General features: G+C 38.1%; 1 protein-coding gene across 5 annotated transcripts; it reads right to left on the bottom strand.

The window, feature by feature from the left end:
- Window positions 1–88: 88 nt before the first annotated feature.
- colgalt2b (collagen beta(1-O)galactosyltransferase 2b) lies at window positions 89–26,971 on the bottom strand. 5 transcript variants are annotated; one of them, XM_079636955.1, is made up of 14 exons: window positions 26,889–26,947; window positions 25,868–25,944; window positions 25,502–25,799; window positions 16,146–16,256; window positions 15,116–15,233; window positions 14,860–14,994; window positions 14,224–14,428; window positions 12,370–12,489; window positions 11,361–11,434; window positions 11,093–11,199; window positions 10,834–10,966; window positions 4,240–4,367; window positions 3,944–4,150; window positions 89–2,325 (listed from the first exon to the last, which is right to left on the bottom strand). In XM_079636955.1, the coding sequence occupies exons 3-14, from the start codon at window positions 25,729–25,731 to the stop codon at window positions 2,052–2,054; spliced, it is 1,842 nt and encodes a 613-aa protein (XP_079493081.1). In that variant the 5' UTR covers window positions 25,732–25,799; window positions 25,868–25,944; window positions 26,889–26,947; the 3' UTR covers window positions 89–2,051. The 5 variants fall into 5 exon arrangements, with proteins under 5 accessions (XP_079493081.1, XP_079493085.1, XP_079493082.1 ...); XM_079636959.1 differs by lacking the exons at window positions 25,502–25,799; window positions 25,868–25,944 and adding exons at window positions 19,720–19,751; window positions 20,143–20,179 and having other exon boundaries at window positions 26,889–26,939; XM_079636956.1 differs by lacking the exon at window positions 25,868–25,944 and having other exon boundaries at window positions 26,889–26,971.
- Window positions 26,972–27,936: the final 965 nt, after the last annotated feature.

Genomic DNA, 27,936 nt, shown 5'->3' with positions numbered 1-27,936 from the left:
GCAAATAGTGATAACAAACTGAAACACAAAAATCAAGTACTTCCTTCATGCCTCTCATAGTAAAAACATTAGTCATAGTGGCTTGTTTGTGAGGGATATATTTGGTTACATAAGTGTGGGTTATGTATGAAACACATCACCTAAGACACAACACACTTAAATACACTGCTTTTCAGTAGGCCTACTCAATTCACATCCACATGATATGCCAGTTATTACCCACCAACATTACCCACCATGCCTTTGAACCTCACAGACAAACTACAATACCACTATGTTCCAGCAGATGGCAGGGTCTCCTAATATTACAGCACGAAGGAACTACCAAACAGCATTTTGCCACTCATGATGAGACAGATTGCGTTGAGCGTTTATATTTAAATGCACACCATAGTGTAGCCTACTACATCATCACCGAAATAATTTAGCAAGACATCTACTGTAGCCTACTACATATTTGTGTCATGCTCATGCTATGATTCCCATACTGATTTTTAAAAACAAAAGGCCTTCCCGCTCTTTATTCTGTCACAATATTGTCAAGTGAACTAAATGTATCAGTTAAACTAATGGCAGTGATGGCACAAACGTGACATTTTAGCACCGGAAAAATTGTGAGCTGCTTTGAATAAACATCTCTTGTTTACTCACTGAACAAATAAAATTGGCGGCACATTCTGAAATGGCAAGCTTGTTTATGGTCAATGTTTTCAGAATGTGCCATGTTTTGGTAGCCAAATGCAGAAGCAGCCCATTTTAATAATAACCTAAGCAAGGACTCAACCCTTCTACACTGAATGGAGGTTTCAAACACAACTATGAGAGTTTAGCAGAGAAACAGCCAGAGGCTGTTGCAAGTACATGTTATTCAAGATGACAGTTAACTAACCAAGCACAAAAAGGTTGCTGATATATCAAAATTAATCTGAGGCTTTCCTGGACATCATTAGATGCATTATATTATTGATCGTCAGTTTTATTGAATCAGCCCACCACCAGCACCATGACATCTTTAAAGAAGGCAATGAAATAGACAGTCAGAGAACAGGAGCCAGCCTGCTGAGTGGAAAAATACAAGTGTGTCTGGAAAAATGAGAGCTATTTCTAATTATTATACATGACATAATGCCCAGTTGAATCATACACTCTTTTAAGATACATGGAATATGTATTTTTTTAGCCTCCAGGAATATTCTGGAAGGACTTAAGTGACAAAAGGATGTTGACAATAACACAAAAGCACCACTTGTCTCACACATACACTTTGAAATAGATTTTGTACAGCTGTTCTCATTCATTAAAATTCATTCATTCACATACTTAATGACCAGTGTGTCTTCAATGTTGTGTCACGTGGAGTCCCACGTTCTCCTTCCATGGCAATTTAACATGTTTTAAACAGGGTTTTAAATCCAGTACAACTTAAAAACGTGAAAACTGCAGATTTGAACAATTTCCAAACAAAAGTATGTAACCAAAGCTCTTAATTTTTGGCTCTAAAATAAACTTGACACATGAATGACATTTAAAAATGATTTGGTGATGCTATTAAAATAGGCTACATCAACTTAAAATATTTATTTCCTGATAATATACAGTAGAAATGTGGACAGGCATTCGATTCTTTTATTAAACACAGTGCATAAACTGTATCTGTTTTTATATTAGAATATAAAAAGAAAACCTTAAAATAAAGATCTGTCTTGTTCATTGACTAGCAAAACCAAATCTAACTATCATATGTCTGTGTTTCTCTGTCCAGTCCTTCTGCAGTGTCCTCATCCTTTAAACACTTTAAAGTGTCCATCAGGGCCAGTTTGGTCCCTCAATGTCTCTGGAAGGCATGATGAAATAAATAAAGTGGAAACAAAAAGAGCTTGTGTGTCTTTGTGCAAAATCAACCAGCCAGCCAATGGTGTTCGAGCATCCCAGCCAGCTGTAATGCTATTGGCTGATGTGTCGCCAAGGAGGAGGGGACTGCTGGATATTGAGGAGTGAGCTGTCAATGAGTCAGTGTGTTTTGTCATTCAGTTGTGTAGTTCGAGAACACATCAGAGTTCGTCTCGCGAGGCTCGGGACGCAGGCGGTGGTGTGTCCCCGGTGACACTGTTCTGGGCAACGGAGCGAATTTGTGCCTGCTGGGCAGTTTTTTGGGCATATTGTCTGTCCCAGTCTGTGTTGACAGCCTCGTCATCCCAAATAGTGGACGTCTCAGTGTCGCTGAAGTAACCCGGCTCGCCCGTATAGTGTGTTGGGTACAACAGCAATGGCTCAACAGAGAAACCACGAAGATCCCTGGGATCAAAGTGAGACATGTATGCCTTACTGAAAGAGAGAGAGAGAAAGAGTACAAAGATGAGGGGGGAAGAAAAACAAGGGCATGGGAAAAATTACAAACAGGAAGAATGAAAAACATTTTAGTGAATAAATTATTTATATTGTTTTTTTATGTGATTTATATACTGTTCAAAAGTTTTGGGGTTGGTTAGGTTCTGCTCACCAAGGTGGCATTTATTTAAACAACAATAATATTAAAACAATTTAAAATAACTGTTTTTTTATATATATATAAAAAATATAAAAAACCTGTAATGGTAGTTGAATTTTCAGCATCATTACTCCAGTAAGTGTCACATGATCCTCCATAAATCATTCTAATATGCTGATCTCATGCTTAAGGAACATTTCTTATTATTATCAATGTTGACGACAGTTGTGCTGTTTACATTTTGGGGGGGGGGGGGGGGGGGGGGGGGTGAAACTGTGATATATTTTAAACAAAAGTTCAAAAGAAACGCAAGAACTTTGACCAGTGTATAATGTTACAACTAACATAATATAAAATATATACGTTTAGTAATGATTCTGTAATGGCTACCGGTATGCTAGATAATCTCCATTGAACATGAAAACATTGAATTTTTTACTACCCTTTACGCTTATATACAAGAGTAAATTCACACACTTGGGGTACACAATGAGTCGTTAGCTCACTCTCTACACACACACACACACACACACACACACACACACACACACACACACACACACACACACACACACACACACACACACACACACACACACACACACACACACACACACACACACACACACACACACAGGAGTATATTTATACAGTAATCCATCTGTCTTATACTAATGGCCCTTCCCCCAAACTCAGCTATCAATGGGAATTTTGTCCCTCTAATGCGGGGCAACAGGAAGAACTGGCCCTTCCCAAAATTCCTCAAAGAAAGAGCAGGGAGAGAGACAGGGGAAGCCAGAGAATGCTAGACAACAGGGGAGAAGGACCGCAGGGTGCTGAAGGAGAGAAAGAGAAGGGCCAGTAAAGGCGACACATATGGGGGGCACAGCCAGTGCTGAGCAGTTCTCCCACTAGAGGAAATGAGGTAGAAAGGCAGTCATTGTGTGACCCAGCAGGGACACCATACTTATTTTCTCACTCTGAACAATCTAAGCACTGTGTCTGTGCCACTCAGCAATACAGCCTCAGTGTGTGCCTGTGTTTAACCGCATCAAAAAAATCTATCTATTTATTGAAAAAATCTTTATTTGAAGTGTCAAGATACCTTCAAAAGGCGATTTACTGTATTTTTGTATGTAGACACCAGTGTTTATATCTGAACTATAAACTTATCTCAGTACTCCTGTGAACTATTTTAATTACTGTGATAGAAATAGTGATTCTTGTGTGGTTGAAAAGACTGTACCTATACATGACAAGTGCTCCCTGGGTCAGATCTGATCGTACTTTTCAAAGGTTTCATAGACATAGCCGAATCGGTGTCAATTAGGAATAAGCATCCACCCATCTGCATCCACCCATCTGCATCCATCCATCTGCATCCATCCATCCATCCATCCATCCATCCATCCATCCATCCATCCATCCATCCATCCATCCATCCATCTCACTTACTTAGGGTGTTTGTTGAACATGACTGGCAGGAACTCGTCTACAGGGAGCATCTTGCCAAGTGGCTGAGCAGCGAGGAGCTTCTTGGCCCCTTGCTGTGAAAGAGCGTAACCCAGAGTCCAGTATGAGTAATCGGCCTTCACCAAGTTATTCACACCCTCTACAGACACCTCCGGCTGAGCTACTTGCATCCGCTTACGGCCCACATATCTATGGAGAAAGACGAACAGAGAGAGATGTATAAATATGTTTTTGTCAGCGGTTATCGTGTGCTTGTTATCAGCTGGTGTTATTCTTACATGAGGTCCCAGTTCAGCTGAGCTTTTTCAACATCCTCCATGATGGTCTGCAACCTCCTCTTAAACCGAGGCTCAAACCTCACGTCGTCCTCCAACACCAGCACATGTTGCAGACCCCTCTCCACCACCTATTACACACATCGTGCACCTGTAAACTACTGGGACTAAACAGAAAACACGCTGTCTTTTGAAATGATTGTTTCAGCAAATGGTAACATTTACTGGAGTGTTGCTTGTCCAGCTGAGATTAACTGTACAGTTATACTACATTAATACATTTGGTTAAAAACTAACTGCCATAATCTTAAAAGATGCCATTAAAGGCAAAACAAAGACACAGGAACTCCAGTGTCCCTGTGTTTGTGTACAAATATAGAGCACATTCAGCAAACAAGGTCTTTGTTAAAGCAATACAGGCACAAATTCCATGTTTTGTTGTGATAATTATTATATGTGTTAAATAAACATAATGAAGAAAAAAAATTATCTAACATAAAAAATATATACGTTTTTATTAGGGCTGTAACGATTAATCGCGATTAATCGAAATCCAAAATAAAAGTTTGTTTAGACATAATATATGTGTGTGTATTGTGTATAATTATTTTGTATATATAAATACACACACATGCATGTATATATTTGAGAAATATTTGCATTTATATACTGCATATATATTTTTATATGATTTATATTATATATAAATATAACTATTTTATATATAAATAACACATTTTTATTAAATATATACATGCATGTGTGTGTATTTATATATACAAAATAATTATACACAATACACACACATTTATTATGTAAACACAAACTTTTATTTTGGATTTCGATTAATCGCGATTAATCGTTACAGCCCTAATTTTTATACAAATCTTAGTCTTGAAAGAATGTCAAGCTCAACCATTCAACTCTTTTAAATAAGTTATAAGAATAAAAAAGTTCAACCAATATAATTCTTTAATTTATGGGAAGTATACATTTCCCATTTACATTTTTTCCCAATCATTTTCATGAATTCAATTTCAATATTTATTTGACGTTACGCAAAAAAAAAAAAAAAAAAAACACAAAGCAGTGTTTAAAATTCTATTTAGACACAACCCAAATTGTGCACAAAACAATGGAAAACTATATATAAAATTAAAAGAACAAAGTCTAATCTAATGATATTTAGTTTGACATCCTGATGTTGAATATCAGCATTTGCTTACTCAAAGTAAGCATTTGCTTACTTTGACAGCTTACTCAACATCTCGACAGCTTACTCAACATCTCAGATTAACCCGACATTGCTAGCTTCCGTTATTGTCAGCACAACACGCTAACTCGCTAGCCTTTTAACGCACCACCCGTGCGCTCAGTTATTTATTTTTCTCTCGCGCGCCCGCACCTTTGAGTTCATAAAAGCACAGGTGAGTAAGAATCAGTCAACAAACACGGTGAGTAATGTCTTCTCCTGTTATTGTCACCTGCACTTCATGTCACATGTTTACCATAGCCTTCTCTGTCGGCAATATAGGATTTATATGTGATAAATGCAAGGAGACAGTCAGGCTGACGGAGAAGATTTCAGAACTAGAGACACGCATCCAAACTTTAATCGAGAATAGTATGAAGAGTGCTAGAGCTTTAGATACTATTTTGGATGCGCCTAGCCTAGTTAATTCTTTACATGAGTCGGTTCCGGCTGAAGTAGAGCCCGTGCAGCAGGGCAGATGGGTGACAGTGAGAGATCGCTCTAGTCGCGGATCAAAAAAACACTTTTCCGTTCCGATAACAAATCGATTTGCCCCGCTCAGTGAAACACCCGCTGAGAATTATTCTGATTGTGCCCTAGTTATTGGCGATTCGATTACACGGAACGTGAAAATAGAGACACCAGCCACCATAGTCACATGTTTGCCGGGAGCCAGAGTGCCGGACATCAAAGCAAATTTGAAAGTGCTGGCTAATGCTAAACGTAAATTCTCTAAGATTATTATTCACGTCGGCACTAATGATGTTCGACTCCGCCAGTCGGAGATCACCAAAATTAATATTAAAGAGGTGTGTGAACTTGCAAGTACGATGTCAAGCACTGTAATTTGCTCTGGCCCCCTTCCTGTTCGCCGGAGTGATGAGATAGTTAGTAGATTGTGTTCACTCAATGGCTGGCTGTCTGGGTGGTGTCCACGAAATAATATAGAATTCATAGACAATTGGAAAAGTTTTTGGGGCAAACCTGACCTGTTGAAAAGAGATGGTATTCATCCCTCCTGGGATGGTCCTGCTCTTCTCTCTAGTAATTTGGCTCATAGTCTTAGAGATAAAACATGACAATCTGGGCCTCAGGTCAGGAAGCAGACAGACTGGCTTAACCGACCGTCTGCTAGCGGCCTCACGTCACCAAGGTCAGCTAAATCCCATCACATAGAGCCTCTTTCACCTAGATATCATCATATAGAGACTGTGTCTGTTCCCCGAACTTGGAAATCCAAAATACGTTCAAACCCATCTAAGGTTAAAAATTTAATTGATCTTCAACCAATAAAAAACGGATATAATACAAATGAGCAAATAATAAAGCTTGGGTTGCTGGATATTCAATCTCTTACTTCAAAAGCGCTAATAGTTAATGATATGATTACAGATTATATCCTAGATGTGCTGTGTTTAACAGAAACCTGGCTAAAACCAAACGATTACTTTGCTTTAAATGAGTCAACCCCACAAGATTACGGTTATAAACATGAACCTCGTCTGAAACGCAACGGAGGTGGTGTTGCTGTAATTTATAGTAATATTTTCAAAACCACTAAGAAATCTAGTTGTAAATATAATTATTTTGAAGTGTTGGTGCTTAATGTAAAAATATATAGTGTAAACGATAAATCACGTTGGAAAATTCTGCTGGCTACTGTATACAGGCCACCAGGGCACCATACAGACTTTATCAAAGAATTTGCAGACTTTCTATCAGAATTAGTATAGGCTGCAGATAAAGTACTAATTGTTGGTGACTTTAATATACACATAGATAATGAAAAAGATGCATTGGGATTGGCATTTAAAGACATTATAAACTCAATTGGAGTTAGACAACACATGTCAGGACCGACTCATTGTCGTAATCATACTCTAGATCTAATACTATCACATGGAATAGATGTTGATGCCGTTGAAATACTGCAGCAGAGCGATGACATCTCAGATCACTATCTAGTCTCGTGTAAATTACATTTAGCCAAGGCTGCAAAGCCGACTCCGTGTTATAAATATGTTAGACCGATCACTTCTGCCACTAAAGATTGCTTTATCAATAATCTTCCTAATCAGTTTCATCATCTCAGCATCCCGGATAGCTTAGAAGAACTTGATATTGCAACAGAAACTTTTAACTCTCTCTTTTCCAGCACTTTAGACACAGTTGCTCCGATGCGCTTAAAGAAGATTAAAGAACATAGGCCTAGTCCAACGCCGTGGCACAACGAGCACACTCAGGCCCTTAAGAGAGCAGCCAGAAAAATGGAGCGCAACTGGAAGAAAACAAAACTAGAGGTGGTTCGGATTTCATGGAAGGAGAGCTCGATTGCTTACAGAGAGGCTTTAAAAGCTGCTAGATCTGCTTATTTTTCAACCCTATTAGAAGAAAATAAACATAATCCTAGGTATTTATTTGAAATAGTGGCTAAACTAACGAAAAAGAAAGCTTCAGGCCCAGAAGTTTCCAAGCAACACAGCAGTAATGACTTTATGAACTTCTTCACTTATAAGATCGATAATATCAGGGACAAAATTATAACTATGTACCCGTCTAATACAGTATCGCATCAGGAAGTGCATTGTAGTCTCCCTGAGGGAAAATTTGATTCATTCATTGCTATAGGAAAGGAAGAATTTTGCAAACTCGTCAAATCATCTAAATCGACAACGTGCATGTTAGACCCTATACCAACTAAGCTGCTGAAAGAGATGCTTCCAGATGTCATAGATCCTCTTCTTAATATCATTAATTCATCTTTGTCTCTAGGATACGTACCAAAAACCTTTAAGCTAGCTATGATTAAACCGCTTGTTAAAAAACAGCAACTTGATCCAACAAAACTAGTCAATTACAGGCCGATCTCTAATCTGCCATTTCTGTCAAAGATATTAGAAAAAGCAGTATCCTCACAACTGTGTTCCTTTCTTGAAAGAAATGATATGCGAGGATTTTCAGTCCGGATTTAGACCGTACCATAGTACCGAGACAGCTCTCGTTAGAGTCACAAATGATTTGCTCTTATCATCCGATCGTGGTTGTATCTCTCTATTAGTATTACTTGATCTTAGTGCTGCATTTGACACCATTGACCACAACATCCTTTTAAATAGACTCGAACATTATGTTGGCATTAGTGGAATTGCACTAGCATGGTTTAAATCATACTTATCTGACCGTTATCAGTTTGTAGCAGTAAATGAAGAGATGTCTTATCAATCACAAGTTCAGTATGGCGTACCACAAGGCTCAGTACTAGGACCGCTGCTGTTCACTCTGTATATGCTACCATTAGGAGATATCATTAGGAAACATGGAATTAGCTTTCACTGTTATGCCGACGATACTCAGCTGTATATTTCTTCAAAACCTAACGAAACCTACCAATTCACAAAATTAACGGAATGCATAGCTGATATAAAAAATTGGATGACTAGTAATTTCCTACTACTAAATTCAGAAAAAAACAGAGATTCTAATTATTGGACAAAAAACTTCCACACGTAATAACCTAGAGTACTGTCTAACACTTGATGGCTGCTCTGTTAAGTCTTCGTCGTCGGTTAGGAACCTGGGTGTGCTCTTTGATACCAATCTTTCATTTGAAAGTCATGTGTCTAGTATCTGTAAAACCGCTTTCTTCCATCTTAAAAATATATCTAAATTACGTCATATGCTCTCAATGAATAATGCAGAACAATTAGTTCATGCGTTTATGACCTCAAGGCTAGATTATTGTAATGCTCTACTGGGTGGTTGCCCTGCACGCTTAATAAACAAACTACAGCTAGTTCAAAACGCAGCAGCTCGAGTTCTTACTAGAACCAGGAAGTATGACCATATTAGCCCTGTTCTGTCAACACTGCATTGGCTGCCTATTAAACATCGTATAAATTTTAAAATATTGCTGATCACTTACAAAGCACTAAATGGTTTAGCTCCGCAGAACTTGAGCGAGCTCTTAACGCATTATAGTCCTTCACGTCTACTGCGATCTCAAAATTCCGGCCAGTTAATAATACCTAGAATATCAAAATCGACTGCTGGCGGTAGATCCTTTTCCTACTTAGCACCAAAACTTTGGAACAGTCTTTCTACCATTGTCCGGGAAGCAGACACACTCTGTCAGTTCAAATCTAGACTAAAAACACATCTCTTCGGCCTAGCATACATATAACACATTATAGACTTTTATAATTAGGCTGCATAGTTTAGAACAGCCGGGACCGGGAACACTTCCCGTAAATCCTGATGTACTTGGTACATCATAAGAAGGATGGCGTCTACGCTAATATTAGTCTCTCTGTCTATCCCGAGGTTTACTGCTGTCCACCGGAACCAGGCCATATCTTAGATCTGATTAAGGACCAGCGCCAGGACACGACGACAACGCTGACCTGAAGTGTCAACCAGTCTCTCCTCCTCTCCACTCCGACTTCAACCAACCGGAACTGGACAAATACTCTGATTCATTCTGAACTTCATACACTGTTCACTCATTGGCCAGAGGAGAACTGGCCCCCGACTGAGCCTGGGTTCTCCCAAGGTTTTTTTCTCCATTCTGTCACCTTATGGAGTTTTGGTTCCTTGCCGCTGTTGCCTTACCTTCTGGCTTGCTTAGTTGGGGACATTTAATATTCAACAATATTATAGATCTGCCTTAAAGGTGGACAATGATGAAATTGTTTTTTGTATTATTTTCATGTTATCACTGTGAAGCTGCTTTGATACACTCTGTATTGTAAAAAGCGCTATATAAATAAAGGTGACTTGACTTGACTTGACTTAAAGTCCCCCTTTGGTGAAAATCAATCTTTTAATGTTGATTATATGTCTATGTGGGTTTTTTAATAAGCTTTAAGACAAACCATGTGCAAATTCATAAGTCAACACCATTGTTGAATATTTTCTCCTTAAAACTGCAGTGAACCAAAGACGGTCTCAAAAACACAGTTTGAAATCGCTGGTGTTTCTGACGTCACAAACTACCTTGTAACCAATCACGTCAATGTGTGATCGTCAACGAGTGGATCTCTGAGCTGTTGTGAGTGAGTGGAGACGGGGCAAATTTACATATTCATAGAACCGCGTATACGAAATAAGGCAAGGGTGTAGAGCCATTTTAAGGCATGAATAATCTTTTTTTAAGGCAAAAGCATTTAAATATGTAATTTTGGTGATCGAAGGTGAGTTTTAAGGGATAAAATGATTGACTACATGAGGACTTTAAGGACACCTTCCACTACATGTTTATTGAACAAGACAAAAAAATGACTTAGCCTATTCCTTACCCTATTTTTTTTAAGTGCCACATATTTGTTTATATGCGATTGTGTCTTTACCTGTTTCCAGGTGAAGTGGTGGCTGAGGAAGCAACCAATCTCTCCGCGTGTCAGAACCCTACCAGAGTACGGATCTTTATATTCCGGGATCATCTCTATACCTAGAGCCTGAAGCTGAGATGTATTCAGTGACCTGAGAGAGTACAGAAGGTAAGATCAACAAAATTTGAAGCACTTTCACTTGAATTGTTCTGCCACATTTCAAAATACCCCCAACATCATAAATGTAATGCCACAGAACGTCCCCTTGATGACCTACTTCCCATCTACAGCATCAACCAGCGTAGCGTCAATACCCAGCACTGCCATTGTGTTCAACATCCGTTCCCTACGGTCCAACCTCCGCTTCAGATTAATCAGAAAGATCTGAGGGGAAAAGAGAGAACGAGAGAGTCTGAGAAATAAGGCAGGACAAAATAATAAAAAATGTCACTTCAAAGAAGCATAAATCAGCTGAAGCTTCTCTGCAGGATAACTATCATGAGTGTCCAGTCAAGCAAGGCATTCCTGAGATTCTGCTCTCTCACCTCATCAAAGCCCATCTTGTCCTGGGGTTTGGGTGGAGCGAAGAGGAACTCGGAGGGTTTTATGTTATGATCGACTGTAAGAAAAGGCATTTGACGCTGATTAAATGCACATCTGACAGTTATACATTGGAACATAACAAAATGTAAATATAACCTCTAATTAATGCAGGTCGAAAATATAAAGTGTAAAAGAGTTGAAGTGCTGGAAAAAGGGTGGTTTATTAGGGGCAGTTGCCATGGGTGTGCTTCATTATGGGTGTGTGTGTGTTTGCCAACAGTGTGGGGACCAGGCAACGGTCCCCAAGAAGAAAATATCTTTATAAACATACTCAATGTCGTCATGAAAACAATAATTCACAAAGGTTTAAGTGAGTGTTAGGTTTAGGGTTATGGCAAAAAAAAAAAAAAAAACATTAGCTCAGGATAAAAACAAAAGAAGTCAAAGGAAAATCCTCTTCATGACAAAAAAAAACCCAAATGCATGTGAGAGTGCATGTATGTATATACAGTATAGATATATACACTACTGTTCAAATGTATGTGGTCAGTATTTTTTTCTTCTTTTTTTTTTAATTAAGATTTTTATTCATCAATGCATTAAATTGATTTTAAAAATGCCAATTAATACATCTATAATATTACCAAAGATTTTAACTTTTAACCGTTTTTTTCCCTTGAGAATCTGATCAGCATATTAGAATGATTTCTGAAGGATCATGTGACACTGAAGACTGGATTAATGATGCTGAAAATTCAGCTTTGACATCATAGGAATAAACACATTAAAATATAATTAAATACATAAAAAAATAAAACAGTTATTTTAAATTGCAATAATATCTCACAATATTACTGTTTTGCTGTATTTTTGATTAAATACATGTAGTTTGGTGAGCATAGAGACTACTTTCAAAAACATTAAAAAAATCTTACTTACCCCAAACTTTTGAATTGTAATGAATGATTGAAAATCCATTCTTTAATATAATTAGTATTGTATAATACTTACTCATTGCCTCTGTGATGGTGTGTATGAAACTCTCCTTCTCATCTTCTACACTTTGCTGGGCCTTCAGAGGTACAGGCAGAAAACCGTAATGTTCTCTGTTGCACACGTACATCTGTACACCTACAGAGAAAAACAACAGCATAATACATACACTTCATGGAAATGATATGCATGCAAACACTGTATAGCCCACCCAATACAACTAGAAACATGAGTGTTACATCATTAATGTGTGTTTGTGTGCTGTTAGTATTCATGGGTGTGTTTGGAATCCAGCTTTATCGACTTTGTGTTAGCTGTGTGTTCTCTGGATTTACTGTAACTCCACACACACACACACACACACACACACACACACACACACACACACACACACACACACACACACACACACACACACACACACACACACACACACACACACACACACACACACACACACACACACACACACACACACACACACACACACACTTTCCTCAATGGAATATCCACAAACACCCAAAGAGGCCATAAAAACGCCCGGCTGGAGCTGGTTATATTAACCACAGGATTAGACGGCATTGACGCTACACTAACACAAACCCTCCTCAGCAACATATACTGGAGCTGGACAGTTGGAGGTGCTGTGAATTATGTGGGTGTTCTGATCCGTGTCTGTTCTGGGTCCCAAAAACAGAGGAACGCCACTTTAACTGCCTTTATCTGTTTGCTCTGAAAACATTCTGTGCTTCAAAAACACTCATTTCAAAAACAACTCATGCACTTGAATAATACAATGGTAACACTTGCAATAATGGTCAATGTTTTAACATTAGTTAATACGTTAGGTTATCACGAACTAACAATGAAAAATACTTCAGAAGCATTTATTAATCTCGCTTAATGTTAATTTCTACATGCACTAACAAATTTTTTACATTTCCCCCGATTTCACGGACAAGGATTAAGTTTAGTCCCAGATTAAAATGCATGTTTGAGCTGTTTTAACTGAAAGCAACTTGCACTGACATATCTTGAAATATGTCAGTTCTATTGTTTTGTCTTAAAGGTAGGGTAGGTAGGATTTATATAAAAACTTTTTACCAAATTTGATTAAACTTTCTATATATATCAATGCATAATTAAAATGTAAGTACTCTGATAAAAAGAGTATAAAAATCGAGTGACTCTAGACCGTTTAATCTTCATTAAACACAGCTCATTATTTCCATTCGGGACGAATCACAGGATTGGCTTGCGCGACTGTCACTCTCCGTCGCCATGACTACCGCCGCTATTACTGGCTCTGCCCACGTGCGCGCAGTCGCGCACCCGTTTTTAGGTGGGAGTGAATGGAATTAATGAGCTGTGTTTATTGAAGATTAAATACACTAGAGTCACTCAGTTTTTCATACTTTCTATTTCAGAGTACTTGCATTTTAATTATGCATTGGTATATAAAGACAGTTTAAACAAATTTGAATAAAAGTTTTTTTTAGACAATTCTGACCTACCCTACCTTTAAGATGCACACCAGTAATGTTTTTTTCTAAGGCACATTATAAAATATACGTAAATGCCTTAATTGAACTTAATCGAGGCCTAATCCTGGCTTAATCTATATATAAAATCTTAATCTATATTATTTTGAGATTATCATATGTGCTTAAACATGACAAATTTTTCTGTTTTTCTATTTGTCTATTTTTCATGTTTGGTCATAATGCAGTAATATAACTATAGCATTTCATTATTTAATATTTAATATCAGATTAATAAATGCTAGAATTTTTAGTTAGTTATAGTTGATAGTAAATTATAAAACATTGTAAGGCAGATAAATATAGATTATTTATAATGCTGAACTCTCACCAGTTTGTCGCGCGGAGAATGCAAAGACCATGATGTCATCAAACGCCCAGCTGTAGTCTTGGTGAGGTGGGTAGAAGGCCATGTCCAACGTGGCGCTACGTCTCAGATCCAGCAGGAAGGTGGAGTGCACCATGGGAACTGAGAAACAGCCCAAACGCTTCCACTCACGGATGGGCTGGTAGTCTGGGGTGCGCTTGTAGTAACCCTGAGATGATGGCAGAGAAGCCAGGCTATTGAAGTACTGGTCATAATTAGATTTCATTGTGAATGTACAAATCGGTTTGAACGCATTCTGTGTACTATTGAAGAAATCTTGCCTTATAGGGATAGTTCACCCAAAAATGAAAATTCTGACACAATTTATTCACCCTAATGTTATTCCAAACCTGTATGGCTTTCTTTCTCCTGCAAAATCACAAAAGATGGCATTTTTGAAGAAGACGATGTTTTTGTGACTAGTCGATAAAAGTATGGACAAAAATAAAATGTCAATTTCTCAAAATATCTTCTATTATGTTCCTCAGAAGAAATACATTCATACAGGATTGGAACAACACTAGGGTGAGTAAATGATTTTTGGGAGAAATATCCCTTTAAAATACTACTCTTTTAGTCTGTTTTCTGACAGAGCGGTACCTGAGGTGTGATGCCACACCAGAAGTTTGAGTAGAGGGATCGGGAATCCAGCATAGGCGCCACCAGTGTGAAATTCTCTGCCATCATGAGATCCAGCACCCGTGGGTTGGTCAGGAGGTTATCACTGTCAACAAACTGAGAGAAAGAGAGAGAGATGTCATTTTTTTTGTATCATTTGGTATGTGGTTTAATTTAACATGGGTCTAACAGATGCAACATAAATAAGTCAACTATTACAAGAATGGCAGCATCTCACCAGAATATAATCAGCCCAGCGTTCTCGTGCAGTCTTCAGTGCCGCCTGCCTGAGCTTCATCAGATGATTGAAACGAGACGGAGCCCAGTGTTTCGGCCCCCACTCATCCGTGTACGACCTTGCATCAGAAAAGAAGTTGCATACACTTTTTCTTAAAATAACATTTAATAAAATGCAGTTTTATTGGTTGAAAACTTTTTCCACTCCTATAATAAACAAACTTAATCTCATCTTCTTCTACAGACATCTACCGCACTATTTTTTCAGCCTTAAAGAACAAGAAATGATCGGGATAAGATTGGGAAAAGCAAACAAACTCAAACTCACATCCTCTGCATGAGCACCATGGCATAATGTGCTGGAACAAGTGCACTAACCACTAGGGCAAAGTACTGATAACACCAGTACTTTTGTGTAATGTTATGTTCTTTTTAGTTTTTATTATTTTGTTGTAGTTCTTCTCAGTTTGTATCTTCAGCAACCTGAGTAAATGTCAAAACAAAATGCATGCATTGCTAAGAAAGAATCATTCAGACTAGGTTTTGTGAACTGGTTCATTAGAACGATTTGACTCAAAAGAGCAACTCGTTTACAAATTAGACTTTTCTTATGAACTCTCATGAACAGTATCAAGATTGTCAGGGAACAAAATTTCAATTTGAAAATTTTCCTCACATAAAGCTATCATATGATTTCTGAAGACTTAGAATATAGCGCGAGTCATATGGAACAGTCATGATATGTTGCTTCTGTATCATTTTTGAAGCTTGAAAACATATGTGCTCATTCTTTAAGTAGCCTACATGAAAATGAGTATTACATAATATGATATAGAATTCTTCAAAACATTTCAATTTGTGTTCCATGGAAGAAGGTCATACAGGTCGACAGAATTATTTAATCCCTGTTCTGGAAATCATTAGATTTAAATGGGAAAGAGATTAGTAGACTGTTGCAAATTCCATAAACAGCCATTAGTGCTGATTGACTTTGAAACCATCTGTTCTGAAACAAGATGTTTTTAACCAACCGTGGCTCATCCATGGGTCTCCACTCCACGTAATGATATCTGCTCTGGCTGATCTTCAGCCATTCTCTCAGGATGGCTGTGGTGTTGTCCACATTATGGTCCGTTGCAGCCCTTCAAGAAACAACAAAGCAGAGTTTACTTCATTTTAATATAAACAAGACAATCTCCCAAAACAGCTGCTCATCAGGAGCAGAGAAAGAGAGATGCTTCCCTCAGGCTATAGAGTGAAACAGTGAACCATGTGTTTTGAGTTAGTATTTCCTTCTCCTAGACTCAAAGACTTGTGGCAGAGCTTGATAAGACTATTAAAATTCACATGAAGATGTCAAAAGTGCTATTTGACAGTGCTAGCTAGCAGCTAGCGCTGTATTCCCAGAGCTGATAAATTCCTCAGGAGCAGTTATGGGCTTGCAAGGAAGTGAGGCACTTAACAACAGCTTGCCAACACCAGCTTGTGAGAGGTAAAAGATGTATGTCTAAGTTTCATATTAGCATTTCAAAAGCCTAGCATAGCAAACTTAAATATGTTGCTGGCAACTCAGAGAGAAAGTGAAGATTTAAGTATGCAAAAGATGAGCCATTAAAAACTTCATAAAACAAGATACCATCACTTGCAACAAAATTTATGCAAAACGAATTCATGTTTTTACTACATTAAAAGCGCCAAACATACAAATGCTGTGACATAACAGTAAGTTTTCCCAGTCTTACTACACTGTGGGTTGTGGAAATCACATGTAAACAAACACACACAGTGTCCTTAGTTGAGTCAGGGCTGTTTGGCCATGCCAATGGAAACCTCCACTGCACAGGGACTCTGCAGAAAAACCGAAAGAATCAACAAATATTGACATCACCTCTGTCGTCACATTCACACACGCATGCACATTTCCTCACCCCACCTTTACCAGAAAGAAATAAAATCCAACTGGTGTTTATATTCATATTTATACTGTTATACACAGCATTGCAGGCTGTTCTACAGTAGTAGCAGGATGATAACTTAGGCAACGACAACGAGGCAAATTAAACTGGATTCTTTTCACCTAATGTGTAAAAGAGCACAAAAAAAGGTTAAACGAGTCATGTTCTTAATCAGCATTTTGTCTCGTCTTTTCCAGTACAAATTATACATCCTTTAAACAATACAGGCCTAAATTGAGCTCAAAACAAAACAAAAACTAAATTACACTGTTCACTTGATTTAAAGCATAAGCTTTGCTAAATTGACTAAGGTTTAGTCAAACAAGCGAAAAAAAAAAAATACAGCATAAAAGGGACTAAAACTAACTTTTTGCTATACCTGCCAATGGAAAATTTACCGGGCATAGATTTTTTTTTTTTTTTACCAGCCATGAAACAGATTACTCCTTTTTAAAGCTACAAAAGTTGCAAAAGATTTTTCTTTGTCTTTTGTTGTTTGAATAACATTAAAAACACAGACAGCAACAGGAATATTAGGCTGCTGTCACTTTAAGAGCTAATGCATTTTCTTTCTCAACTGTTTACATTCACTAATGACAACTATGTTTACTAGGATACTTGCCAAGATGGGCATTTTGACAATTTTGTTTGAATTGTGTCTGTTCAAGTGCAAGAAGACATGAAAGAAAGCTCTATTCAGTATTACGCACTGCGAGTTACGAATTGAGTTCCCTTTCGCATCTTCTTACGTTTGAATATTTAAATTCGCAAGGCCAATTTGTTCATGTTCTCACAATATTGCATTGTTAGAAATCATAAAAATGTTACCGGCCAACTGGTGATTGCCACTGTTTCATATACTCGCCAACACTGGTTTTTACCCGCAGACCCTGTACATATATTTTTACCACAGCCACCTCCCAAATCTATACCCATGTCTGCCATGAAAACCCGCAGTGAATAATACTAGTGTAAACCCGCAAATTCACATACGCCACCCACAAACAGATAACAGTACATGCAGTGTGCATACTAGCACCACGACTGCTATTCACAAACATAGACAATAACTCACTCAAGACAGTCTCGCTCTTAACAACATATCCCGACAAAGAGTTCTGAAAATACAGGCCAAGTTGTTGTATGTGTTTTAAGTATGCTTTATGTGTGTCCAAGGTTTTACGAGTGTATGACAGCAGGGGGAACAGACAGCACTGAGCTTGATAAGCAGTCTGGTTCTTTATCACTGGTTCCAAACACCTGACACACAGGTAATGACAGGTAATGCCGTGTCAAAAAGATCACTGGTTTCAGACACGCACTGCTTTTCTGATGACTTCAGCGAATGTAAGTGTGCCACAGTTGTTTTAAAAGGAAAACAGCCCTTCAAGCTGCAATTTTTCCAGAACATCTGTGAAAAATCCATCAAAATCAGAACAAACAATAATGAAGCAGGAAAGCAATGCATGTTATTATATGAGGATAAATACACGTGTGTTAGCTTTTCTTTGCATGCTATTCTCATTCTTATGTTCATCAGTTCTCGGTTCATTCTAGCATTTATATGAGGTTTATGTAATTGTGGTTCCTTCACACTGCTGCAACCGAAATAAACATCTGGAATAAATGGACACGCTGTAATTCTGTAAATGCCTCTCTAATGGCTAATGATTTCACATGTGCTCTCCAACCACTGGGGAGAGAGCATTTTGGGTTATGTTGATCCATGACAAAGAAAACTGCACATATACACATGCTGAAGTGTGCAAGTATATACATACAATCTCTGGTGGGTATGGAGATTTATGATTTCTGCATGTCTTTATGCTATATGCTTGCATTATGTCTGTATATGATGAGTAAAGAAAATATCTGGATCATATTTCTCAAAATCAAAAGAACAATGTATAATGAAAAATTAAGTCAGTGAATTTCTGCCTGTTTGAAGTCTTTGAGCCTGTGTATTAGCTCTGGCTGCAGGAGTCAACATTCATATTCATGACCGGACAAGCAAACAGACGGACGAATTTGAACCTGCCAGCTTATGAATGACTATAACTTCTGGTTTCAGAAGGTTCAATCAGTTATATATCCGGGCAGACACATTCTCCTCACCTTTCACTCTCACCTTTCGATCTCTGACAAATTTCCACACCCAAGGGCCACAACAGACATCTGACACTGACCACGTTACATACACTTCATTTTCTGAATATGGTCCAGGTGCAATTATTTAGGCACTTTCCCCTATCGATGTGTTGATTTATATACTTTTTTTTATGTTTGGGAAATAAATCCTCAGTCCAAGCAGCAAGTAATCTGATATTTCAATGTTAAACACCTTTTACCACTGAAAGTTATTTCACTTGCACTATTCTGTAAGTGGACCTCATGATAAAGGTGATGAAAAGTGTTTAGAGCAGCGTGTGTGTGCATGGCAGGATATTTAACTCTAGATTTGTATGCATGCGTACGCTCCTGCTGTGCTTGGAGGAAGCAGGACTTTGCTTATAAAAAACCTTTTTGAAGTTTATTGTAAGTCTCCAGCTCATTATCTGACTGCTCGAGGCTCACTCTCTCTTTTTGTCTCTCCGCTTCTCCTCAATATGACCTTATTATTGACAGCATCTGGAAACCACATGCTACTCACCTCCATACACGCACATCTTATGCTCTTTCCACCTGCACAGTACAGCCATCACAGATAAACAGAAAAAAAAATAGATTACATGAAACAAAAATACTGAATTGGATAAACCACATACCGGTAGATAAAAACTACTAAAAACGTAGATGTAAACGTGCTCAGACAACACAGTAAAACACGTCCCACTAGGCCGATTACCTGTTTCAACAACAATGACAGTGTCTGCTGTATTATGAGCATGTGTGTAAATAATGACAGAGAACAGTCTTGAATAATACATAAGTATCTTTTCTATATCAGCGCTGATTTTCTTTTAGATATTCTGATGATTTGTAGCATCACCTGCTGATGCGACCCACCACACTCTTTTTCATTTTAAGGGATAGTTCATGATTTTTTTTTAATTCAAAGTCATTATTTACTAACCCTCATGTCGTTCCAAAACTGTAGGACTTATTCTCTTCTGCAAAACACAATATATTTTGAAGAACTGTTTTAGTCTATAAAATACAAGCAAATGGACTCCAAAAGCAACACAGGACCAACTTTCAATGAACAGACATTTTGCTTTAAACTTATTTTGTGTTCAACAGATTTTAAAAAATGCATACAGTTTTGGAACAACATGAAGATTAGTAAATGATTTTAATTTTTAGGTAACCTATCCCTGAAGTTACAACAACAATTTGACAAAGTTTGCTGCTTTGTAAATATCAATGAAAATGTCCATTATTTAAAATACGTCCAGATATCGAACTCGAAAAATCTTAATATCGTGCAAAAGTTCATTTATTTAAGTAATTAAACTTAAAAGGTGAAACTAATATATTATATAGACTCATTACATGCAAAGTGAGATATTTCAAGCCTTTATTTGTTATAATTTTGATGATTATGGCTTACAGATATAAGGAAACCTTTTCACAATATTAGCTGTAAGCCATAATCATCAAAATTATAACAAATAAAGGCTTGAAATATCTCACTTTGCATGTAATTAGTCTATCTAATATATTAGTTTCACCTTTTAAGTTGAATTATTTAAATTAATGAACTTTTGCACAATGAACTTTTGCACGATATTCTAATTTTTCGAGTTTCACCTGTATATTTGTGTGTGTGTATGGTTCAGGTATATCCCAAGTTATGTGGAAAAAATGTCAATATCTAAAATCCTTGTGGGGACCTTTTTTTTGGTCCCCATGAGGAAAACGGCTTATAAATCATACTAAATTATGTTTTTGTTTTTTTATGTAAAAATGCAGAATGTTTTTTGTAAGGGGTAGGTTTAGGGTTAGTGGAGAGAATGTAAACTTATACAGTATAAAATGATTGTGTCTGAAAATCCTTATAATACACAAAAGCCCACCGTGTGCATGTGTGTGTGTTTGCTTTCCAGTGGCTCTGCCCCCATGCATGGGCTGACGTGGCTCACTGGCTCTGTAGATTGAGGAGGGGGCAAAAGGGCTCGTGAAACCTCTGCTGTGCTCAAATTCCTCCAGCCATCCTCTGTCAACACAGCTCTGCCATGTCACACACAAACACAACTATAGAGTATGATGACAGTTCATCCCTGCTGAAAACTGCAATTTATGCCAAGTACCAGCTTCATGACATTTAACAAAACAAAAAGTACATAATCACATTCACATTAAAAGTACCAATATATTTAATTTAATACAGCTGCAAACAACAGCCTCAGAGATGGTAGCAGATCCATCCACAGCATTATAGTTTTATGAGCTTTTCAATGACTCATTGTTCTCTTATACATCTGTTTTGGAGTTACAAATCTGATAAAAGCAACAAAGAGTCAAATTAGTTGTAAATCTTTCAGAAGGAAATCACAAAAAACAAGCACACATCAGTAAAGAAAAAAATGTTTTGCTCAAGCGCATGATATACAGTAGGATCATATACTAACGCAGGAGAGATTCCCAGTCTCACCTGACACAGTTTATCAAACATTCACAGTCTCCCTACACTGTGAAAATGTATGTGATATGTGTTTATGCAGAGAGCAAGAGAGATAGTGAAAAAATGAGGTGTGAGAGAAAAAGATTGAAACCGTGAGAGGCTGACAGATAGATTGATTGCTTACATTGTTAGTGATCCCAGCGGTTTACCAGAAGGATGAATCCAGCAGACAGTGAGCAACACAAACCTCTGTCACCACGAAATACCTCGCTATTCACTAAAATATGTCCCTGCAGAGCTGCTCGCTTCACGCATGCCTGTCTTTTGTCCTCAGTTCTTAAGGTAAGTGTGCCATTTGGGACAACCTAAACCAACTGAGACTGTGACAACAGCCTCTTAGATTGTCAGACCCAAGGAAGTCTACATAATGTCTGGAGAGAGCTATAAGCGTTCCCAAATATCTCAATAGCAGCTGCATTGGACCACACAACATTTTGAGTAAATCAACTGAGCCATGTGACTAATCACTCCAGAGATGCAAGAAAGTGACACAATGAAAATGATGCTATGATGAAATATTAGCCTAGATGTATACATTTATTTTAGCAAAAACTAATTAGAATATACACTACCGTTCTAAAATGTGGGGTCAGTACAACTTTTCCAAAGAAGTAATTTTTTTTCAGCAAGGATGCATTTGATCAAATCAAAAGTGACTGTTAAGACATTTAATGTTACAGAAGATTTATAATTCAAATGAATGCTGTTCTTTTGAACTTTACATGCATCAAAAAGAAAGCAGCACAACTGTTTTTAACATAGATAATAATCAGAAATGTTTCTTGAGCAGCAAATCAGCATATTCGAATGATTTCTATCATGTGACACAGAAGACTGGAGTAATGTCTGTTAAAAAAATTCAGCTTTGCATCACATGACGAAATTACATTTTAAAATATATTAAAACAGACAACAGTTATTTTAAATGGTAATAATATTTCACAATACTACAGTTCTTTTGGGGTCTAGAATGTAACGTATGACCTATACGACCAAGGGCTTTCCAACTAAGTTAAATTACTCATTTATTCAGCCCTGACATTATTTGGTCACCTTCCCTAACTCAACACACTGCGCACCTATAAACTACTGCTCCAGCTCGACTCTAGACAGCCGTGACTAAAGCCAGCAATCATCCTGCCGTCTGGACTTTTGTGCACTATTGTTCCTCTACTCTTGAACCCTTGAGGCCTTCTGAAGTTTGAGTGTATGGGGTGGACAACTAAATGGACGCAATTATTGTTGGAAAGAGCGGAAACTGGTTCTGGACATGTTGAAAAGAACAATACTGAAGGAGAGCGGCAGAAAAGTTCAAGTTAGGCTTTAGACCCCACTGAACTGATACTGTGCCAGGGTTTTGATTACAGCAGCGCTCATGCAAACCTAAAAAACAAACAAAAAAACACTCACAGCTGTAAAGAAATAAACAATCATTTACAGATCTCCTTCAGCTCAGTACCCAACATATCTAAATCCTTTTCTCAACTGCTTTGTTTTATTCACCATGCTGCCAAAATGCCCAACATTCCTCAACAACAGCATCATAACTGCTGGAGCGAACACTTGAGTCTAAAGGGAAACTTCTTGCAAAGTTGCTAGTTGTCAAAAAAAATCATACCATGCCGATAAGACAAGTAGACAGGCACAAAAGATCAGTCAGCTCTCATAAACGAGTCTGTGTTTAATAAATCTGACTGTAACTTGATCAGTCATGTCTAACTTAGGTCAAAAGCTGTGTTAGCAGCATTAGCTTGAACACCGTTTTCACTACTTACAGGACTGTGCCTCTGGGGAACATGATGCTGGATTCACACTCTTTAAAACTTCCCTCTGTATTACTTAAGACTGTCAGAGTCATTAATCAGGACAGTCAGACGAGATTGCCCTCTCGGTCTCCCCTGTTTGCGCTCACAATTCTCTTCAGCATTACAATAGCTTTGCTCACGCTAAAGCCAGTCAATTGCAGAAACTCTCACTGTAATCAAAGTCCCTTTTAAATTTGTGATGTAACAGAAGTGGCGACACATTTTCTTCCATATTGTGAAGTACATCCAAGTGAAACAGATTATTGAAAAAGAAAAAAACTGAAAGGCGGGGGGTTTTGGATTCATTGGTTGTTAATTGGATGGAGAAAGATCTCAATGCGAGCTTGTAATAAAGGGGCGGGGTTTAAGTGAACAAGTTGATTGGAGAAGTCCTGCATACATCAGCAGAGAGAAGTCTTGTTATTTCACTGGAAGTCCAAGTTATGGTATATTGATTAAAAATCCAGGGAACTGTTCACAGTAAGATTAATCACATGCATGTAAACAATAAATCCAGTTAATTTACATTTAATGGCAGACTTGGTGGCCATCAAATCATTTATCAGGCTAGTTGAGTTAACGCACAAGTGAATTCTAGTGTAAACATGTCTCCTCCACTTTATACAGTCTCTGATCCAATCTGAGGTACTTCCATAACAAATCAGAGAAGAGAAAGTGGGAGAGAGGTGTCATGGTGGGTGACCTCTGCACATGGTCAATAGGGATGGAATGTGGATTGTTAGGCCACTCGTGGTGCCCCTGTGTAATTTTTAACAGTGCCCCTCCCCTGCCTTTTCCTCTCTCTCTCTCTCTCTCTCCATCCTTTCTTCCCCCTAATTCCCAGCATTCTTTTCGCAAAGCAATGAGACTTTAAGCCTGTCATTGACTGCTCCGTTTGTTCAGTAAACTTCTGAAGGTCTTCCTGATACTGCACATGCTAGAAATATAATCCAAAGACAGCCAATTCATTTTAGGTTGTCATGAAATGAAAATTCACATGAAATTTATATATTTTATAAAGGCATGTTATTAATCTTACTGTGAACAAATTTTTTTTTTTTCAATAATGTTAATAAAAATGTCACAACTGGACCTTACAGTGAAAACGACAGGCTTCTCTCTGGTGACATAAGCAGATTTTTTACAAACTTGCATTAATCTGCATTCACTTTTCAATGCAACACCCACATATCAAGCTCCAGTCAACAACTAATGCATAGAATCAAATCCCCAGCCAACATTTTTTTCTCTTCTTTTTTGTTTCACTCTGATCTATATCACAATATGGGGCATGGATATAGGATAGCCTACATATACCGTGGCATATTCTGTGCGTTTTATCAGCTTTTACAAGTTTTTAAAAAAGTTTACAAGTTAGTCAGTGCAAATAAATAGGCCTAAAAGAAGTCGCTCAATTGAAGTCCACTTCACAGTAAGCAATTGGAGTAAATTATGTTTCGGAAGTTACAGCTTACAGAACATAATACACTTTTCAGATTTTATTTATTGATTATTAGCACTCCCATATTACAAATTTCTCGCAAAAGTATAGAAGTTCACGTAGGACTACGGTAGGTTTGCTCTACGAAGGTCAACTAATTGCGCCACAAAATTATGCTGACATAAATTCTCTTAAAACGTAATTTTAAAAATGTGCACTCTAATAAGCTATAAAGAGAACCGATTTGACATGTTGCTTATTCAGCAAATGTCTTTCATCTTCATTTAACATGTAATTAAATCCTTGCTCACACGCGTGACAGTAGTAAACCGCTTTAACAGGTCTGCTTCACGCAGACAGCGGCGTCTCTGTTCCTCTATCTGCCAGAAGGTTTTCATTAACCAACCCTTACCTGCATGCGCGCGCTCAACAATAACTCCACTATGTACAAGACCTTCTCAGTTTTCAACCACCACACTTGCTGCAAAAGCAAACCATATCATCTCTCTCACACACACACATTACCCGTCCTCAACAGCAGCACTCCACAACAGATTCTCACCATATCGCAATCCGCTCCTTCGGGTAGTCCAGGCGGTCGATGCAGCCCAAGTAGTACGGCAGGCTGTGCGCCGAGTTCCGAGCCAAAATCGCGATCATGACTTTGGGTTTAAGCAGGGAGGATTCGGGCACGAGATTAAGGTCCTGCACGTGCGCCACAAGTTCCCCACGGCAGTTTTGCGCCATTAGAGCGCAAATCACAGTTACAATCACGAATCCTTCAGCCGGCATCTCTGCCTGATGGACACCGCTGTCACAACCTGAGAGGGGTAGCCTACTGCGTGGGAGTGAATGAGAGGCTGAGAGACAGAGAGAGAGGGTAAGGAGTGGAGGAGTAGAGAGAGGTGGAGAGGTTTAGAGTGGTCACCTTTGAGAAAGTGGGTTGCCTCCTCCAGATTTTCACACCCTTTACCACCATCATCACCAGGACAGATCAGTGAGGAGCTTAAATGATAAGATATTAAGTTAGTCACACACACGCACACACACACGCGCGTTTGTTTTGGTATAGCCTACTTGTGAGGAGATTCCATAGGCGTAATGGTTTTTATACTGTACAAACTGTATATTCTATCCCCTTACTCCTATAATGCCCCTATCCCTAAACCCATCACAGGAAACATTCTGCATTTTTACATTTTAAAAAAAACATTGTTTTTTTTAAGCTATTTGAATTATGAGGACTCGGAAATGTCTTCATAAACCACGTTTAAGTTGTAATACCAGTGTAATACACATGTCATTATACAAATTTGTGTCCTCATAAATCAAACACACACAAACGCGCGCGCGTTTGTTTCATTAAACTTAATTTTATTCTATACCATCAGGTTAATGATTTTCTACTGCCTAACCCAACCCATAGCTAGGCTATAGCCTATGGCACAGGCAGCTAACTTAGGCTACGCATATTGTGTAGCCTAGCCGATAATAAAGATGCAAAATTAAAGAATAGGCTATTTAATAGATTATTTAGGCTTTTGAAACACTGTTGTCCAGAGCGCTTTAAATTCCCTTTCCCCATTGCTCATTTAATTTCTCCATCATCGGGTGCTCGACTCATTCCTTTCGCATATCCCAACACTTCTGAGAGTTCATGAGATCATGATCGAGCTCGATCACTACAGCTGACACCTGCAGCTGCTCCCTCCCTGCACGCTCGGGAATCCCATTCAAACTGCTTTCAGATTTTCTTCTGACATTCTAAATAATTTCATATTTTTCCAAACAGCAAGCAGTAGCCTAAATTGTATTGTTTGTAGCTATAATAAGTAACGTTAACCTATCAAATATGGCATTTGGTCGCGAAACACGATTCTAATAGAGGCTATTCTAAAATAGGCGGGGTTTATTTAGTTTTTGACAGAAATCTTTTAAAAGTAGCCTACCTGAAGAAAGGATTTATTTCTTTCCTCGATGGACACTTGACTTCACTTCTGCATTTTTCGTTGCGTTGTTTAAAACAATTAGCTTACATTTAATATTATGGCGCCCCCTAGTGTTTAAAAGTGAAAGAACAAAGTATAAAATGAGCGAGTGTTTTAAATCTGTTATTTATTTTTTTAATGCCAGTTAGCATTTACACATTTTTTGTGCGGTGTGCCTGCTGGGAATTCGTTTACCCTGCTAAATTCAGTTTAAGCATCTGGATTTTGCAACAGAAGCTGATTAGCAGTGCACATTATCTTACATGCTCAGTGCACTTAAAAGTGGAAAAAGGTGCAAGTGCACAGGCAATGAACGGAGATTCCGCCAATAGACGGAAATGTATATTAAAGACCTGTAAAACTGCAGGTTCTCCTTAAAAAACATAGTTGACGTAAGATAAGGTGATAAAAAAAAGTAGGCCTACATTTTCATTTGGCTGACAGAAAAACCGAGCACAAAGCAGCAGACTGCTGGCTCAGAGCTCTGGCTGGTGCAAACCTGCTTTCCGTCTGCTACGTCCATGTCTGGTACAAATTCTCACATCAAATGAGTTATTCTGACAGTTACTGCAATATTTTCCACTGCCAGAAATACATGAGAAGTTTGTATCACGCCGCTGGTGTAGGCCTATTATGCATAGGCCAACACCAGAGTAGCCAAATGTTAGGCTACTTCATATGTCAAGAAAAGTGGTTGTGCTTTCTGTCAGTGGGGAATGGTGTCCGCTTAGTAAATTGAATTCAGTGTTGAAAGCGAGTTTCTGAAGAGGCTAATTGAAGTTCTGGTGGGAATGTGTTTTAAAAAGATGAGTGACTGGCAGAGAGTTTATAATTAGGACAGTAATGGATCCCATTTATAAAGGGCTCCTACTGTTAAAAAGCTAAATTAGTCATGTAGGAAGTGTATAATGGAGGAGAAGAGAGGGATGGGAAGAGAAAAGAGATATTTATGTGCAGAATGAGGATAGGGAAAACTGAAGAGGGGAAGGAGGGTATAAGAGAGGCCTGC

This window comes from Phoxinus phoxinus (genome assembly GCF_949152265.1).
Source record: "Phoxinus phoxinus genome assembly, chromosome: 15".
NCBI lineage: Eukaryota > Metazoa > Chordata > Actinopteri > Cypriniformes > Leuciscidae > Phoxinus > Phoxinus phoxinus.
The sequence above is the reverse complement of the archived record's forward strand: the minus strand, read 5'-3'. Positions and strand labels throughout refer to the sequence as shown.